The sequence below is a fragment of the Passer montanus genome, unplaced genomic scaffold, assembly GCF_014805655.1.
Source record: "Passer montanus isolate IOZ18808 unplaced genomic scaffold, ASM1480565v1 scaffold1, whole genome shotgun sequence".
In the NCBI taxonomy this organism is placed as follows: domain Eukaryota; kingdom Metazoa; phylum Chordata; class Aves; order Passeriformes; family Passeridae; genus Passer; species Passer montanus.
Genome location: NW_024356504.1, coordinates 26,783,322 through 26,801,161, shown reverse-complemented (window position 1 = coordinate 26,801,161; position 17,840 = coordinate 26,783,322). Strand labels below are relative to the sequence as shown.

Here is a 17,840-nt window from a genome sequence, read left to right as displayed (position 1 = left end):
TTATATAATATATTATATAGTTATAGAAAATCTATTAATATATTTACATTATATATAATATATTATATTTTTTATTTATTATTTATTATGAAAAATAATTTAAAAATTTTATATAATTTATATAATAATACAAACCAATAAATATAATCTAATAAATATGATCTAATTAATATAATCGAATTAATATAATATAATATAATATAAATATAATAATATAATATAATAGAATATAATATAATATAATATAATATAATATAATATAATATAATATATAAATATAAATATAACATAATATAATAATTATATGATATAATTATTACATACTATAAATAAAAATATAAATAAAATGATATAATAAAACCATATAAATATTAATTTATACTATAATAAAATATTTATTATAATATAAAATATTATAATAAATACAAGAATACAACTAAAAATATATATAATATAAATAAAAATTATTTAACCTCTAATTAGAACTAAAAATACAGATTTGGAGTGTCTGGGCAGGAGGGAAAACACAATTCCCTGCACACAAACATCCTCCCATGGGCTCCAGCTCCCTGGATTCACGGAGTTCAGGCTAACAATGGGAACAGTGAGGGGATCCCGGCAGGAAACACAGAGCCATTGAGGGTCCCATGCTCCCAAAGCCCATTCCTGCTCTCTTAGATTTCAGCAGATACGGGAAAAGTTGAGCAAATTTGATGTAATTGCCGTGCACTTTGCAGCCTCGGTTCCCTGTGCCCTGGAGCAGGGTGACATCCAGCTCTGCCATCCCTCGGGATCGCCCCAGCTTCCCTTGGCCTGGGATTGCAATGGAAAAAATCAAAATAAAATCCAAAAAATTCAAATTCGTCCCCTTCTCGGTGGTTTTTTCTGGATTTTTGGGTGAATCTCGTGCTGTTTCATGGAGGCTGGGGACAGTCAGAGGGAGGAGGGCAGAGCCAGCCAAGCTTTTCACGTGGGACAAATTGCTCTGGGTTTGCTTGGCAGGAATTTCGTGTTCCTGCTGGCTGTCCCCTTTGAACCCCGGCAGGATCAGTCACCAGATAAACCCCTCCAGAATCTGCTCTGAGTGCACCTCTGACAGCTTCAGCAATAAACCCTTCTGGATTAACAGAAATTAGGATGGTTTTTATTCCCTCTGGGCAACATTTCTGATTTTCCTCCTGATTTACAGGCCATGGGCCAACCTAGAAATGTGGACTTGGTATTTTTGGGGGTTTTTAAGGTTGCTGTAAAATATAAACTGCAGCAACTTCAAAATTCAGCCCTGTTTGTTATTGAAAGTGAGGAGAATTCCAGTCACCCCCTCCCTTCTCTAGTTCACAAAGGACATTTTGGTCCTTCAATGTCCCAGAATTAAAATTTTTAATGCCACAAAACTAGCTGGGGTGACAAACATGTCCAGCTTAGCCCCTGATTTAATTATCTTAACATTTTAAAAATTATTTTTAATTTTATATTTATTTATAGATTAATTCTATATTGTATTTATATATTATTATCTATTTTATACCCATTATAGTTATTTATGTTCTTAGACCTAAAAGATGCCTTATAGTTATCTACTTGTTTAAATATTATCTATATTATTAACATTTTAATGTTATTTTTAAGGAACATTTTTAACGCTGTTAACATTTATAATATAAAATTACATTTGTTAATTAAACCAGGCTCACTGCCTTTGAATAGATCCCTTCTGACACACAAATATTTCTTTAGAGAGAGCAAATATAGATATAATTACACAGTGCAATTGCAGGAGAAAAATTAGAATTACCCAAGCATTCAAATCACCCATTTTAAGGTTTTTTTCCACAAAACTTTTATGAGGAGAAGCTTTTCCAGAGGTTCAATTACTACTTAATCCTTGGGAGTATCAGGGATTTAAAAAGCTGGATCTGGACACCAGGGCAAGATAAGGTTTGATGTTTTTAGCTCTGGTGAAATCTGCTTAAATGGACCAAAAATCCCAAATAAAATCCCATAAAAGAGGCACAAAATAACACCAGGACTTGTAGTTTGGAGAAATAAATGGGATTTAAAAAAAATATTCTATTTTAATTTATTATTTTACCTGCAGAGGCATTTCCTGGTGAAAAACCAAAGCAAGCCGTGAGAATAAAACAAAATAGATTTTTTTATTTTTTCCCCCTCTAAAATGTTTTGATTTTTACAACCCTCCCAGTTTACGTTCTGAAGTTTGGGGGTTTTTTGGCAGATGGATCCTTTTGCTTCACTTTGTGAGGGAGAAGGAAACCTGAGAGTTTTTAGCCTGAGGCCCCACATTAATTCTTCCCTTTTTCAGAGATGTTGGCCTCCAGCTTTTGGCCAGGGAAAAAAGCAGGATAAAGGCCACGTGTCCTTGTTGCAATATGGCTTGGGATTTGGGAAACAGAGCCCACAGAACCCAAAAAGAGCCTTAAAAGGGCCTTAAATGGGCCTAAAAACAGCCAAAAAAGAGCCTGGAAAGAGCCTTAAAAGGGCCAAAAAAGAAACTGAAAAGGGTTTGAAAAGAGCCTGAAATGAGCCCGAAAAGAGCCTGGAAACAACCAAAAAGAAGCCTAAAAAGAGCCTGAAAATGGCCTAAATGAAGTCCAAAAAGAGCCTTAAAAAAGCCTGAAAAGGGCCTGAAAAGAGCTTGAAAAGATCCTGGAAAGAGCCTGAAAATAACCATAAATGAGTCTAGAAAGAGGCTGAAAAGAGGCTAAAAAAGGCATAAAAAGAGCCTGAAAAGGAGCCTTAAAAGATCCTGAAAAAAGCCTAAAAAGAGTCTGAAAAGAGCTTGGAAAGAGCCTAAAATGGGCCTTAAAAAGGGCCTAAAAAATGCCTGAAAAGGGCATTAAAAGAACCTGAAAAGAGCCTAGAAAGGGCCTGAAAAGGGCCAAAAAAGAAACTGAAAAGGGTCTGAAAAGAGCCTGGAAAGAACCAAAAAGGAGCCTAAAAAGGGCCTGAAAATGGCCTAAATATGGCCTGAAAGAAGTCCAAAAAGAGCCAAAAAAAGGCCTGGAAAGAGCCTGAAAAGAACCAGAAATTAGTTTAGAAAGAGGCTGAAAAAAGCCTAAAAAAGGCATAAAAAGAGCCTTAAAAAAGCCTGAAAAGAGCCTAAAACGGGCCTTTAATAGGGCCTAAAAAAGGCCTGAGAAGGGCATAAAAAGAGCCTAGAAAGGGCCTGAAAAGGGCATAAAAAGAGCCTGAATAGTCTGGAAAAAGGGTCTGAAAAGGCACTAAAAATGAGCTTGAAAAGAGCCTGAAGAGAGCCTAAAAGGAGTCTAAAAAGAACCTGGAATGGAGCCTGAAAAGAGCCTAAAAAGGGCCTGAAAAGAGCCTGGAAAGAGCATAAAATGAGCCTTAAAAAGGCCTGAAAAGGGCATAAAAGGAGTCTGAAAAGAGCTTAAAAAGAACCTGATAAAGGTCTAAAAAGGGAGTGAAAAGAGCCTGAAAAGTGCATTAAAAGGGCGTAAAAAGAACCTGCAAAATATCTAAAAAGAGAGTGAAAAGGGCCTGAGAAGACCCTGAAAAGGGCCCAAAAAGGGCCTAAAAAGAGCTCAAAAACAGCTGAAAAAGAACCCAAAAAGAGCCCGAAAAGAGCCTGCAAGGATTTGTTGGGTTGCAAAGGTGCCTTCAGCCCCATCACACCACCAGCAACAAAAAGATAAAAAATGGGAATAATCAATAAGCAATGAATGGAACGAGGTGGAGAGATGAAGGGAATGAGGCCAAGGAGAGTTCTGGAGCCCCCGGCATGAGGGACATGGAGCTGCTCTGGGATGAGGCACCCAGACGGACCCAAAGACGCCTGGGATGGTGTTTGGGCTCCATTTCAGCAGCGCTCTGGATATTTATGGAAGCTTTTTCTCTGTTTTTATCCACCAGATTGTCCTTTTATCCAAACCACCGATACCCTTCTCCAAACAGTTACTCCCCATCTTTTTTGTGGGTTTTTTTTCAACAGTAAAGTAACAAAAAAAACCCCAAACCCACTGAAATCCAGGCACTTTTACTATCTCCAAAATCATCTGGAGTGAGGGCAGAGAGATTTACAGGAGTGATGGCAGCCAGGGCCGGGGGTCACACGGGGGAGCTCTGGAATTCCTCGCCCCAGGACAAGAAATTCCACAGCAGCTGCAGGGAGCCGAGGGGTAATGACAGCTCTGGAAGGGCTGCTGACAGACGGGAACTGTCCTGCTGCCCGTGCCAGCACCCTGCTGCCAGCAGGAATTCCCCTGCACAAGGGTTTTCGGGAATTCAGCTGTCTCTGGAAGCAGCAGCAGCTGCACTCTGCTCCTTTGAGATCTCAAACTGGGATGTGCAAACCCAGATCCCAAACTGGGATGGGCAAATCCAGATCCCAAACTGGGATGTGCAAACGCAGACCCCAAACTGGGATGTGCAAATCCAGATCCCAAACTGGGATGTGCAAACCCAGATCCCAAACTGGGATGTCCAAACCCAGATCCCAAACTGGGATGTGCAAACCCAGATCCCAAACTGGGATGGGAAAACCCAGATCCCAAACTGGGACGTGCAAACCCAGATCCCAAAGTGAGATGTGCAAACCCAGATCCCAAACTGGGATGGGCAAACCCAGATCCCAAACTGGGATGGGCAAACCCAGATCCTAAACTGGGATGGGCAAACCCAGATCCCAAACTGGGATGTGCAAACCCAGATCCCAAACTGGGATGGGCAAACCCAGATCCCAAACTGGGATGGGCAAACCCAGATCCTAAACTGGGATGGGCAAACCCAGATCCCAAACTGGGATGTGCAAACCCAGATCCTAAACTGGGATGTGCAATCCCAGATCCCAGTCACAGCTGGGCCCTACAACCTCTCTCCTTCCCAAAGCTCTTCCCTCCCTGTCCCAGCCACAGTTCCAGGTCCCACAGGCAGTTCCCAGCCTGGAATTCCAGGATGAATCCCTGGGCATTGTCAGTCCTCACGCTGCCTTTAAGGAACATTTCCCCAAATCAAGTTTCCTCACATGTTTTGCCTTTCCTCCCCACAGAATTCCCAAATTTCCCTCTCATTGGTTTATTCCAGAGCCTCTCTCTCCCCAGGCTGTGCAGGGACAGCTCATTCCTTGCTCCTTCTCTCCTAATTCCTGCACTTTCCCAATCCTCTTTTTTTCTGCAGAATTCCACTTTTTTCCACACTTATTTTGGATTTTTTTTCTTCAGTCTAGCTTGAGCCTAACAAAACTAATCTTCCCAATTCCCATTTAAAAAATTTCTATTTCAATTCTCCTTTAAAGCCCACAGATTTTCAAATTTCATTTTCAGCCACAAGCTGAGGCCAATTTTTGACGAAAAAATGTGCATCTGATATTTTTCTGGATATTTTTTTAAAATTCCCTGTCTGAAAGAAGTTTAATACAAAGAGGATTAAGAAAATGGATTAAGAATAATAATTAATAAAATAGAACATTTGAATTAAAAATATAAAGCCCATGAAATGAAATTACAAAGGGCATTGACGGTGACATTTCAGCTGAACCCAAAATTTTTCAGGAATGTTCACAGGGGAGATCTTGGGAGCTTTTGGAAATTTAAATAAAATTGAAACAGAGCTGCCGGAGGCAGAGAAACCTAATGGCCTGACAGGTTAGAATAGGAATTATATTTGAAAATCTTGGAATTTTTTTTTTAAATTGGAGGAATATTAATAAATATTAATAAATTAATTAATAACTATTAATAAATTAAGGGTAATTCAACATTTATCTGGGATTGTGGGAGGTGTCCCTGCCCTGGAAAGGGTGGAACAAGTTGGGTTTTAAGGCCCCTCCAAGCCAAACCACTGTGGGATTTTATGTTCCATGATATTTTTGGATATTATTCAGCTTGTGAAACGTTTCCATTTTAGAACTGCGCATTTCAGCTGCTGAGATTTAGAGCCTTCAGTCACTAGGAACTATTAAAATAGTCCCTGTGAAGAAAAGTGGAATTGCTGCGTGCCAGGAGCCAGGCTGGGCTCTCCTGACAAGTTTGATGGGACTGCAGCGGTTATTTATGGCTATTAATTAATGAATTAATTAATGGCTGAAGCAGCAGCACTGGGGCAAATCCCTCACCCAGAAAGGAACCAGCTCCAGAAAGGAATAAATCAATCCTGAAATCCTGAGCCGAGCCCTCGGGCAGCTACAGCTGGGTCATGAACAGCAACTTTAAACCTGGATTAGTCACACTTCTAAACCGGGATTAGCCAGGTCGAAACTCGGGTTTGTTAAACTTGGATTTGTCACACTTTTAAACCCGGACTAGCCAAACGTTGAAACTTGGATTTGTTAAACTTTTAAATCTGCGTAAATCAAACTTTGAACTTGGATTTGTTAAACTTTTAAATCTGCGTAAATCAAACTTTGAACTTGGATTTGTTAAACTTTTAAATCTGCGTAAATCAAACTTTGAACTTGGATTTGTTAAACTTTTAAATCTGCGTAAATCAAACTTTGAACTTGGATTTGTTAAACTTTTAAATCTGCGTAAATCAAACTTTGAACTTGGATTTGTTAAACTTTTAAATCTGCGTAAATCAAACTTTAACCTGGATTTGTCACACTTTTAAACCTGGACTAGCCAAACTTTGAGCTTGGATTTGTTAAACTTTTAAATCTGCGTAAATCAAACTTTGAACTTGGATTTGTTAAACTTTTAAATCTGCGTAAATCAAACTTTGAACTTGGATTTGTTAAACTTTTGAACTTGGATTTGTTAAACTTTTAAACTTGGATTACCCAAGCTTTTAAACCTGGATTTGTCAAGTTTTTAAAATTGGATTTTGTCAAACTTTCAAACTTGGATTTGGCAAACTTTTAAAGATGGATTAGCCAAACATCTAAAGTGGGATTTATTAAACTTTTAAATCTGAGTAAATCAAACTTTTAAACTTGGATTTCTCAAACTTTAAAACCCGGATTAGCCAAACTTTTAAACTTTGATTTGCTAAACTTTTAAACCTGGACTAGCCAAAATTTTAAACTTGGATTAGTCAAACATCTAAACTTGGTTTTGTCAAACTTTTAAACCTGGATTTGTCAAGCTTTAAAACCTGGATTAGCCAAGCTTTTAAACTTGGATTTGCTAAATTTTTAAACCTGGACTAGCCAAACTTTTAAACTTGGAGTAGTGAAACTTTTAGACCTGGATTTGTCAAACTTTTGAACTTGGTTTTTTCAAACTTTTAGATCTGGATTAGCCAAACTTTTAAACCTCAATAGTCAAACTTTTAAACTTGGATTTTTTTAATTTTTATACCTGAATTAGTCAAACTTTTTGACTTGGATTTGTTAAACTTTTAAATGCAGAAGAAAAAAAGAAGAAAAAAGATAAAGAATGTTTAAAAACCACCAAAAAAACCAGTAAAAAATTGGTACAAAAACCAAAGAATTTGAAAATCACCCCAAAAAATAAAAAACTACAAAAAGTAAAAAAAAAATAATTATAAGAACTTCAAAATTCCCCAAGATAAATATAAATTATAAAATTCCCAAATTATTACACAGTCCATAAAAAATAAATAAATATATATATAAACTAAAAAAAGACAAAGATCGCAACTCCCCTCACGAAATTCAAAAATAAAAGTCCCCAACAAACCACACTGAAATTGGCACAAATTACCCCAAATTAACTTTGTGAGGTGACCTTTAAATCCTTAAATAATTTCCTTTTACATATTCAAAAATAATTATGACTATTCAAGATATTTTTTCTTTTCTGTTTCCCACTCTCTCCCCCCAGCCTGCAGCTGCATTTTCTGCCTCTCCTTGATGCCAACAGCAGAATAAATGAGATTTCTTTTTATTTTCATTAACACTACAAAACTACAATTAAAATTCTTTTAGCCATGATTCCAGCAATCAGAGTTTTTTAAAAAATGCAAATAAAATTAAGTTTTCTTCACGCTTTCAAATATCTCTGGGCACCGAGGGTCTCTAACAGAATAAATTACCTTAAAAAGGGAGGGCAAATATTCCCAAAAATAATCCTGGGATACAGCAAAGAAAATGAAATTTAAATTATGCTGAAGTCAGGGCAGAATTTCATTTAAATTAAGATTTTTACCAAGCAATATTTGTCACCAGAAACGTTCTCCACCAGAAAATATTTGAGTATTTTTTATTAAAAGTGCCATTTCTGCAGGAGTTTTAAAGCAGTTACACAGCAATTAGAAAACATCCAAACACTGAATAATGAAGAATTTATCAGGATTTAAGTTTTAAAAATATAAACCTTCTATAGGCTGTCCAGTGCAATGTAAATAAAAATCATATTACACACGTATATAGATATGTAATAAAAAATACATTTAACTGCACAAATAAATGGATTTGCCATTATTTCTGAATTATTTTCGGGTTCAAAAATGGATGGATTTACAGAAACATCTTTCCCAAAGTTTAGGGGTGGATTTAGGCAATGAAAAATTGAATATATTTAAATTATTACATCTGTGAACCCAAACTGAGATAAAGACATCACAGAAAATTGGTTTTATCAAAAGAAAATTGGAACATATTTAAATTACAGTATCTGTGAACCCAAACTGAGATAAAGAGATCAGTGAAAATTGCTTTTATCACATGAAAAATTGAATGTATTTAAATTACAACATCTGTAATTTAAATTACAACATCTGAACCCAAACTGAGACAAGGACATCACTGAAAATTGGTTTTATCAAATCCAGTAATACTTTTTTAAATTCTTCAGAGAGCTGAAAATTCTGATACCTGAAAATATTTAATATAAAAATTCCGCCATAAATTAAGGTCGGATTTCTGTACAGTCATTAATCCTGCCAAAAATATGGTGAATTTCAATACTCTTTTCTCAGCACGTTTTTCCTACAAAATCAGCATTTCATGGCAAATCCAAGCAGGATTTTCTATAAAAAAGGATGAAGCAAGAGGAAAAACTGAAATTCTCTCTTAAATTCCATATTTCTTCTACCAAGTGCCTCCTTGCATTGCATTAAGAGCATTTGCATATTCAATTCCCCATTAAAAAGAATCCCAAGATTTGCAATAACAAAGGGATTGGTGCATCCCAATGATTAAAATTCATCATTAATATCCTCCACTTTTGGAATTCTAAAATTCTGATTTTCAAAAATAAAATCCGAGGTCAAATCCCTTCACATGCCCAGGCTGCATCCTTCAACCTTCAGCTGATTTATTGGGGTTTATCCCAAACAATTCTTTCCCAAAAGCAGAGGCATTTTATGAGGTTTAAAATCTTCATTTCAGAATTTCTTCACTTTCCAGTGAGGGGAAAAAAAAAATCATTCAACAGAGGAAAATAAAACCTCCTGAAATGTCTATTTTTTGTTGCTGCAGCAGTTTTTTAGGGCCTCCCTGACATTGCCAAAAGCTCTGGAATTGCATTTCCACTATAAAAACCCCAAAACTCAGTACTGAGATTATTGTAAATTATTGACACATATGGAAAGAGAGAATCCAGATCTTGAGGAGTGAGAGACTCATGAGAATCCAGATCTTGGAAAACCTTGACTCAGACATCAAGAACTGTTTTCCTTGCTCAAGGACAAAGCTTTTCCATCCAAACTTTGTGGGATTTGTGGCTGCACAATCGCCCATCCAGGAGCCACAGACTGAACTCAGACACCTTTCTGCATTCTAAGAATATTGTGGAGGAAATTTCGGAATGTCAACAGGCCTGGAAATATTTCAAAATCTTTTTTATAACTAAACATAATCAGTGACACAAACAAAAAAATAATTAAGGCAATATTGATGTAAAAGAAGCCAAATTTGTAGCTACTCGAATTTTTCGGGGAACAGCTCCAAATCTCTTTTTTGAGTCAGTTTAAGTGATCCATCCTTCCTGAAAACATCCGCCAGGACAATAATATTCCTGGAAAAACACTGTGCAAATCAAGAGAGAACATAGCAGAGTTCTCTCCTTATTTATTCCAAGTGTCCACTTGGAATTTTTAGGATAATGAAGCTGCGTGACCGTAGCTGTGATTTGAAAGTGGTGACATCCCAATATCACAAAAATAATATTTTTGTGATATTCTGAGGTGAGACTCATTTGCAAGGAAATAATCCCTTTGCTTTGGAAGATCAGGAATTCTGCTCTGGGTGCTGCAACAGGATTTTTAGGAATTCTACATTTCCCACTGATTTAAAACAGGAGGAGGATGAGACATTTTACAGAAAGAAAAGAATCAATTTTGTATTATTGCCAGGAGAAATAAGAGCTCTGATCAAGCAGAAAAAAACCCCCACCTCATATTTGTTCTCTATGAAAACCAGAGGTGCTCGCTATGAAATCAAGATAAGCTCAAACACACCTGGATAAGAAACTCTGAGCTGTTTCTGCACATAAAAGGTTTAAATCCAGTTCCCACCTTTCCAGATGATCCACCCAAGGCTCCTTTTGATTGTGATTGTCACAGCTCTGTCCCAAAAACCACAAAAATGTGCATTTTCCTCAGAAAACAGGGAATTAAACATTGAGTCCTCCCCACTGGGGGTGTTTGTGGGGTTTATTTTCAATACTGACGGGGAAGGATTCCCACTAAAACACGCAAGGAGAGCAGGACGCGCCTTTCCTTAAATCTGCTGGGACGAGGGAACATCAGCCACTTCTCCTTGGAGACCCTGGGGGTTCCTGGCCCGGGGACTGTCCCAGCAGCTCTGTGCGGGGGTGCTGTGTCAGGACAGTGCCACTGTCACCAGTGGCAGCAGTGCCAGCAGTGGCAGCAGGCTGGGCAGGGCGCGGCTGCCCGCGGCCGTCCTGCGCGCCTGCAGCACGGCGAACACCGCGTTGGTGGCGTTGGTGGGGATCTCCACGTTGCAGATCATGCCTTCACAGCAGGAAACACACTCCTGCTGGGAGAAAAGGGTCATTAAATCGCGGTAATTAACTCGGGGGAATTAATTCAGGGTAGTTAATTCAAGGTAATTAATTCAAGAGAGAAATGCGCGTTTAGTGTCGCGAAGCTGAGCTGAACAGACCCATCCTGGCCAGGGCAGAAGGTGAAGCAGATACGCTAAAAATCATCCTGAAATCCAATTTATCCATGAATTAATTATCCAGATCAGGAGAGCAGTTTTCTCCTGGAGTCACTCATCCCCAGGTGTGTCCCCAAGCTGAGGTGGGATGTCACAGAGCCACACTGACACTGCAGGAAACAGAGCTTCCCTTTCTAGCACATCAACTCAAAATGTGCTCTGCAACCTTTCAACTTCTATTAAACTGAGAAATTCAGACTCTAAAACTTTGTTTCCACTCAGTTTTCCCCTTCAGGTTTTGTGGTCTGTGCAAAGCATGCAGAAATCCCATTGTTCCCAGTGCAGAGCATGCAGAAATCCCATTGCTCCCAGTGCAGAGCATGCAGAAATCCCATTGCTCCCAGTGCAGAGCATGCAGAAATCCCATTGTTCCCTGTGCAGAGCATGCAGAAATCCCATTGCTCCCAGTGCAGAGCATGCAGAAATCCCATTGTTCCCACTGCAGAGCATGCAGAAATCCCATTGCTCCCAGTGCAGAGCATGCAGAAATCCCATTGCTCCCAGTGCAGAGCAGCTCTTGGCACATCCTCCTGGAAAAACCAGCCCTGGAATGGCCACCTCCAGCCCCAGGAGCAGGGCAGGAGCAGGGCAGGAGAAGGGCAGGAGTAGAACACAAGCAGGGCAGGGTATGAGTAGAGCAGGAACAGGGTACGAGTAGAACATGAGCAGGGCAGAACAGAGCAGGAACAGAGCAGGAGCAGGGAGCAGAGCATGAGTAGGGAAGGAGTAGGGCAGGAGCAGGGTATGAGTAGAGCAGGAGCAGAACATGAGCAGGCAGAGCAGAGCAGGAGTACAGCAGGAATTGAGGAGGAGCAGAGTACGAGTAGAGCATAAGTAGAGAAAGAGTAGAGAAGGAGCAGGGTATGAGTAGACCAGGAACAGTGTACAAATCAAACACAATTAGGGCAAAGCAGAGCAGGAGCAGAGCAGGAGCAGAACACGAGCAGGCAGAGCAGGAGCAGAGCAGGAGCAGGCAGATCAGAGCTGGAGTAGAGCAGGAGCAGAGTAGAAGTAAAGCAGGAGTAAAGCAGGAGCAGAGCAGGAGTAGAACACGAGCAGGCAGAGCAGAGCAGGAGTAAAGCAGGAGTAGAGCAGGAGCAGTGCAGGAGTAGGCAGATCAGAGCAGGAGTAGAGCAGGAGTAGAAGAGGAGCAGGCAGATCAGAGCAGGAGTAGAGCAGAAGCAGAGTAGGAGTAAAGCAGGAGTAAAGCAGGAGCAGAGCAGGAGTAGAAGAGGAGCAGGCAGAGCAGGAGCAGGACACGAGCAGGCAGATCAGAGCAGGAGAAGAGCAGGAGCAGAGCAGGAGCAGAGCAGGAGTAGAAGAGGAGCAGGCAGAGCAGGAGCAGGACACGAGCAGGCAGATCAGAGCAGGAGTAGAGCAGGAGCAGAGCAGGAGTAGAAGAGGAGCAGGCAGAGCAGAGCAGGAGTAGAGCAGGAGCAGAGTAGGAGTAAAACCTAACTAGAGCAGGAATAGGACACGAGCAGGCAGATCAGAGCAGGAGTAGAGCAGGAGCAGAGCAGGAGTAGAAGAGGAGCAGGCAGAGCAGAGCGGGAGCAGAGCAGGAGCAGAGTAGGAGTAAAGCAGGAGCAGAGCAGGAGCAGAGCAGGAGTAGGACACAGGCAGATCAGAGCAGGAGTAAAGCAGGAGCAGAGCAGGAGTAGAAGACGAGCAGGCAGAGCAGAGCAGGAGTAGAGCAGGAGTAGGACACAGGCAGATCAGAGCAGGAGCAGAGCAGGAGTAGAAGAGGAGCAGGCAGAGCAGAGCAGGAGCAGAGCAGGAGCAGAGCAGGAGCAGAGCAGGAGCAGAGTACGAGTAAAGCAGGAGTAAAGCAGGAGCAGAGCAGGAGTAGGACACAGGCAGATCAGAGCAGGAGCAGAGCAGGAGTAAAGCAGGAGCAGAGCAGGAGCAGAGCAGGAGCAGGACACGAGCAGGACGCGAGCGCAGCGCGGCGCTGACCGTGTGGCCGCTGTCCCCGCGGCGGTGGCACCCCACCAGGTGACACTCCTCGCCCGTGGCGCATCTCTTGGTGACCGAGGTGCTCTCCCCGCGCGCCGTGAACAGGTGAGCGGTCAGGCAGTACCGAGTGCCTGCAGGAGCAAATCAGGCAAATCATTGCCACCACTGAACCCTGGGGACGGCCTTTCTCATCCACACACGGCTCAGGAAAGCATTCCCAGAAAACGGCTCTACGGAATCATTTGCAACTTGATGAAAAGAGCATTTAGCTAGAAATTAATTCCTGTGAAATCTCAGCTGACCCTTCAAACCTCCAGCAAGGCTGCTTTGATTGGAATTACTAATTAGCGCCATCGCCCACACGTTTATTTTTATTTCTCTCCTCTTTTTGGCAGCACCTTCCTGCGTGGTTTCAGGCTTGTTTCCTCATTCCTCTGCTTTGCTTCTTCCCCTTTCCCACCGTTCCCGCGAATGTCAGCGGGGTGAAAAATGAGGAAACATTTCCATTCTTTCTGAGCTTCATCCTCCCCAGCACAGGTGTGAGCCCCAGTCAGGCAGGTCCTGCTGCTCACTGAGAACATGGAATTTTGGGATGGGATCCAAAGGGAAGGGGATAAAGCTGCAGAGGAAATTCTTCAGCTTTTTTAAACAACATCTTTAAATTAACTCTTGGGAAGCACATCATTATGTATATATACACAGAGAAACATAGATATTAATTAATATGGATGTATTATTAAAAATCTGTTTGAATTTTTTTTTTTCGTTAAATAAAACTGGGAGATGGAGGTAAATAATTGTTCACTGCTCCTTTACAACCCTGAAGAAAATAAAGCTACAGAGGCAATTCTTCAGGAGTTTTAAACAAGATTAAACCTAACTCTTGGGAAACACATCATTATCTACACAGAGAAACATGTAGTTAATTAATATTGTGTATTATTCAGATAGTTAATTAATATGGATGTACTATTAAAAATCTGTTTGAATTTTTTTTTTGTTATATAAAACTGGGAGGTGGAGATAAATAATTTTTCACTGTTGCTTTACAACCCTGAAGTAAAAAAAGCTACAGAGGAAATTCTTCAGGAGTTTTAAACAAGATTAAACCTAACTTTTGGGTAGCACATCATTATCTACACAGAGAAACACATGTAGTTAATTAATATTGTGTATTATTATAATGAATATTGTATATTATTAAAATATGTATATTAATATGATCAATATTATTTATATATGATGTAAAACAGAGAGATGGAGATAAATAATTTTTCGCTGTTGCTTTACACTCTGAAGAGAATAAAGCTACAGAGGAAATTCTTCAGGTTTTTTAAACAAGATTAAAATTAACTCTTGGGAAGAACATAATTAGATATATACACAGGTAATTAACACTGATCTATTATTAAATATTAAAATTATTTAAATAATGTTGTATTCACATATTAATATTCAAGTTCATAATAATATTTAATTCAATACCAAAATATTAACATTATTTTAAATGCTTGCATATTAATATTTTTGTTATATATTATATAAAGCAGAGAGAGATGGAGATAAAGAATTTTTCACTGTTTCTTTACACTCTGGAAGGGCCAAAATTGTCCCATCAGCAGAAATTACCTGACTCAGCATTACCAACCACAAAACTGTGCTGGCACATGAATGCCATGAACGAGCCCGACTCCTCCAGGGGCTGAGTCAGGGAGAAGCAAGTTTAAATGCCACAAATATTGAATATCTCCTCATGCAGCATTACTCACTCTCAGGACACCACCTGTCTTCAGCCCATCTGTTGCAGTTGTAGTTGTCCACTGCGTTGTCACAGGTGAAGCACTTGAAACTGTTTGGGAACGGAGTGGCTTGGGAAGGGTTAAAAAAGCATTAAAATACAGTTAGTTGGGAAGTATGGAGAAAAAAATTAAAATATTCAAAATTATGCTTGTACACGCATGTATTTACAAGAGTAAATTATATATATTTACATCTTTTCACTGTCAGACAAATAAAACAAGTTTTGCAGAAAGCTTTTGGTTTTCTCTAGGCTTGAACTCAAAATATATCCTCGTGTTTTCACTCTCATAATCCAAAATTGAGGCAGTGGTGGGAAAGGCAGGAAAGAAGGAAGAGTTTATCTCCCTCCTCGTGGAGCAAACATAAATCTACATTTCCCTTTGATGGAAAAACTGCATTTCCAAAGCAGCTCCAGAGCCTGAAGGAGAAGTTGGATCCTTCAAACAAAAGGTCTTTTAAAATCTTATTTCCATGAACACAATGAATTATTGGAAGGTGCAGGGTTCACTAGGGGCAGGTATTATTTCCAGCTACTATATCCTGGCTGCCTTTTTTTTTTTATCCTTTTTTTTCCTGGCTGCAGATAATGCAAATGAAGGGATGGAACACTGGTGATGCCAGATAAGAGGCAAAAAAAAGGAGATGCCATTAGTGCCAACTGGCTTCACAGGTCCCACGAGGTTTTTAATTACCTTCAGAGTGAATTAATTGCATGCAGCAACACCTATTCCTCCCCTTACAAAACCCCCAACAAGATAAAAGACCAAAACCACCTGTTCTGGATTATTTACGAGGAAACCGCTGCATAATTCCCTCTGCAGGGAGACAGAAATAATACAAGAAAAGCCCTTAAAGTGCCAAACTCCTCGTGCACTCTTTAACTTGGCAATGACTGCATTCATTTTCATTTAGTCAACTTGTCAAATGTTAAGGACAAAGAGCTGTGGGTTGAGAAGCAGAATGTTTATTTTAAAGTTTCTTTGGAGACGAACGGTGAAACCCAAACACCGGAAGGATGGGGCGAATATTTACAATTTTAAGCTAGAATTCTGTACAGAAAAGGCCAGAATTCCATTTAAAAAAAAAAAAGAAAAGCTACTTACGGTCCAGTGGAGGCCTGATGTTGTAGAAGTTGATGTTCTCAGCTGAAGCCCAGCGTCCGGAGAGGATGAGGAAGGGGAGAAGGGCTGCGGCCAGCACACCCATCCCGGGCATCACTGCACAGGGAAACCCTCACCCCTCAGGCCTGCAACAGCAAGGGGACACATCGTTCAGAGGGAATCGTGAGCACCCGAGGTGTGGGATGATGAATTCCCTGCCAAATCCTGCTGGGAGCCTGGAGATGCAGCCGGGAACGCCGGCGAGCGGCGCAGAGCTGAGCTGGTGGTGCCTTCTGCTGGCCAGAACCCCTCACAGAGGGCTGGAACTTGCAAAAGGAACTCAAGTTCACGTTATTTCTTTCATCTATTTGTCCTCCTGAGCCTTAAAAATGCCTCGAGTGGATTCCCAAAAATCAAGAGGATTGAGGTCCTTCAGATCCGACTTGAAAAGTGTGGAATAAACAGCACTAAACGCAGAGAAATCTCAATTTTAACACCAACAACCAACCCCTTACCCCAGTTAAATAAATTTCACTTCAGACAAGCTGCATCATCTGAATTTTAAGTGCACTTTGCACTGTCATAGCATTAAATTTTTTAAGTGTAAATTCAATTTATTTCTTTTTAAGTGCATCCCAAGGGAATGCTAAGGAAGGTGGCACAGACGTGTTGGAGAAGGGCAGGGTGGAAAGTTCACAGGGATGAGATGCAATCACCCAAAAATCCATTTACTTGGGGCCCCCTGGGTGCTCTGCCAAGGCTTTAGAGAGAAGAACTGAGCATTTTGCTCAGGTTGATATTTACATTTCCACACCTCCAGACAAACTCAGGGAATTGTGGCAAATTCCAGCGGCCCTGGAGCCTGGTTCAGATATTACAAATCACAGCCTCACTCCTCCCATGCAAATTCCCAGCAGGACAAACAAGCTGGAGCGGAGCTTCCTGATAAACCAGAGCCAAAGGCATTCCCTCCAAACTTCCAGGCACACCCTGGCCAGGCTGGAAATGGTGCTCAGCAGAGAATTCCAGGAATTTCCCTCTTTTCCCTCTTTTTTTTGGGTTGGTTGGGGTTTTTCCTTTTCCAGTGGAGATGGTTTTGCCAACCAAGCAAACAGCAGAATTTTAGGAATTGTGAATTTTATTGTGAATTTAACCACACTGCCTGAGATCTGATAATTAAACATTGCCTTTATGGATCTATTTCAGGGAATATTCCAAAGTCACAGCCCACCTCTGCTCCCTGTGTACTTCCAACACTCTTTTCCATAGGATGGTCCTGATTTCTTCTGGCTGCAGCCCAGGACCAGAAGGAGTAGGCAGAAAACTCTGTGGAGAACAAACAGCAACAGATCATCAAAATTCTGTTTTCAAGAAACAAATTAGCACTAGATTAAGATAAAAATTAGGGGTTTATAATGAAACAAGTGAAAGAATGAAAGAAGTGCACAATACGGCTCTCACTGAGTGCTGTGGCACTGCAGAAATTGAAATTCCCTCCTTCCTGCGATAGTCCAGTGCCATAAAAGACAAATAAAAGACCAAAAGGGAAGGAATGAGGCTCAGGCCACCCCTGAGGATGAGTTTCCTCCAGGAAAACTGCTGAGGGGATGAGCTGGGTGGGACCACACCAGTGAACATTCCCATTCCAGAGATATCCCAACTTTCCCCAGGATTCCGCCCAAAACAGAAGCACAGATCAGCAGCAGGGGAACCTGAGGGAGTGAAGACAAACCAGTGAGGGGCTGATGAACTAACATTTCCCCCCAGTGTGTGGGGCTGATCCAACTCCTGGAATTCCAGGTCATTCCAAGGCTGCAAGTTTCCAGAGCCACATTCCTGATCCCAATCACCTCACCCCTGTGCCCCTGCACCATCAGGGATGCAGATTTCCTGACTCCAGGAAGGCTCCTAACATTAAAAAT

At 40.6% G+C, this 17,840-nt stretch overlaps 1 protein-coding gene across 1 annotated transcript; it reads right to left on the bottom strand.

The window, feature by feature from the left end:
• Positions 1–8,119: 8,119 nt before the first annotated feature.
• Positions 8,120–17,249, bottom strand: LYPD6B (LY6/PLAUR domain containing 6B). The gene is made up of 5 exons (XM_039730255.1): positions 17,150–17,249; positions 15,922–16,064; positions 14,788–14,886; positions 13,019–13,149; positions 8,120–10,876 (listed from the first exon to the last, which is right to left on the bottom strand). Exons 2-5 carry the CDS (start codon positions 16,031–16,033, stop codon positions 10,703–10,705), a joined length of 516 nt encoding a protein of 171 aa, XP_039586189.1. The 5' UTR covers positions 16,034–16,064; positions 17,150–17,249; the 3' UTR covers positions 8,120–10,702.
• Positions 17,250–17,840: the final 591 nt, after the last annotated feature.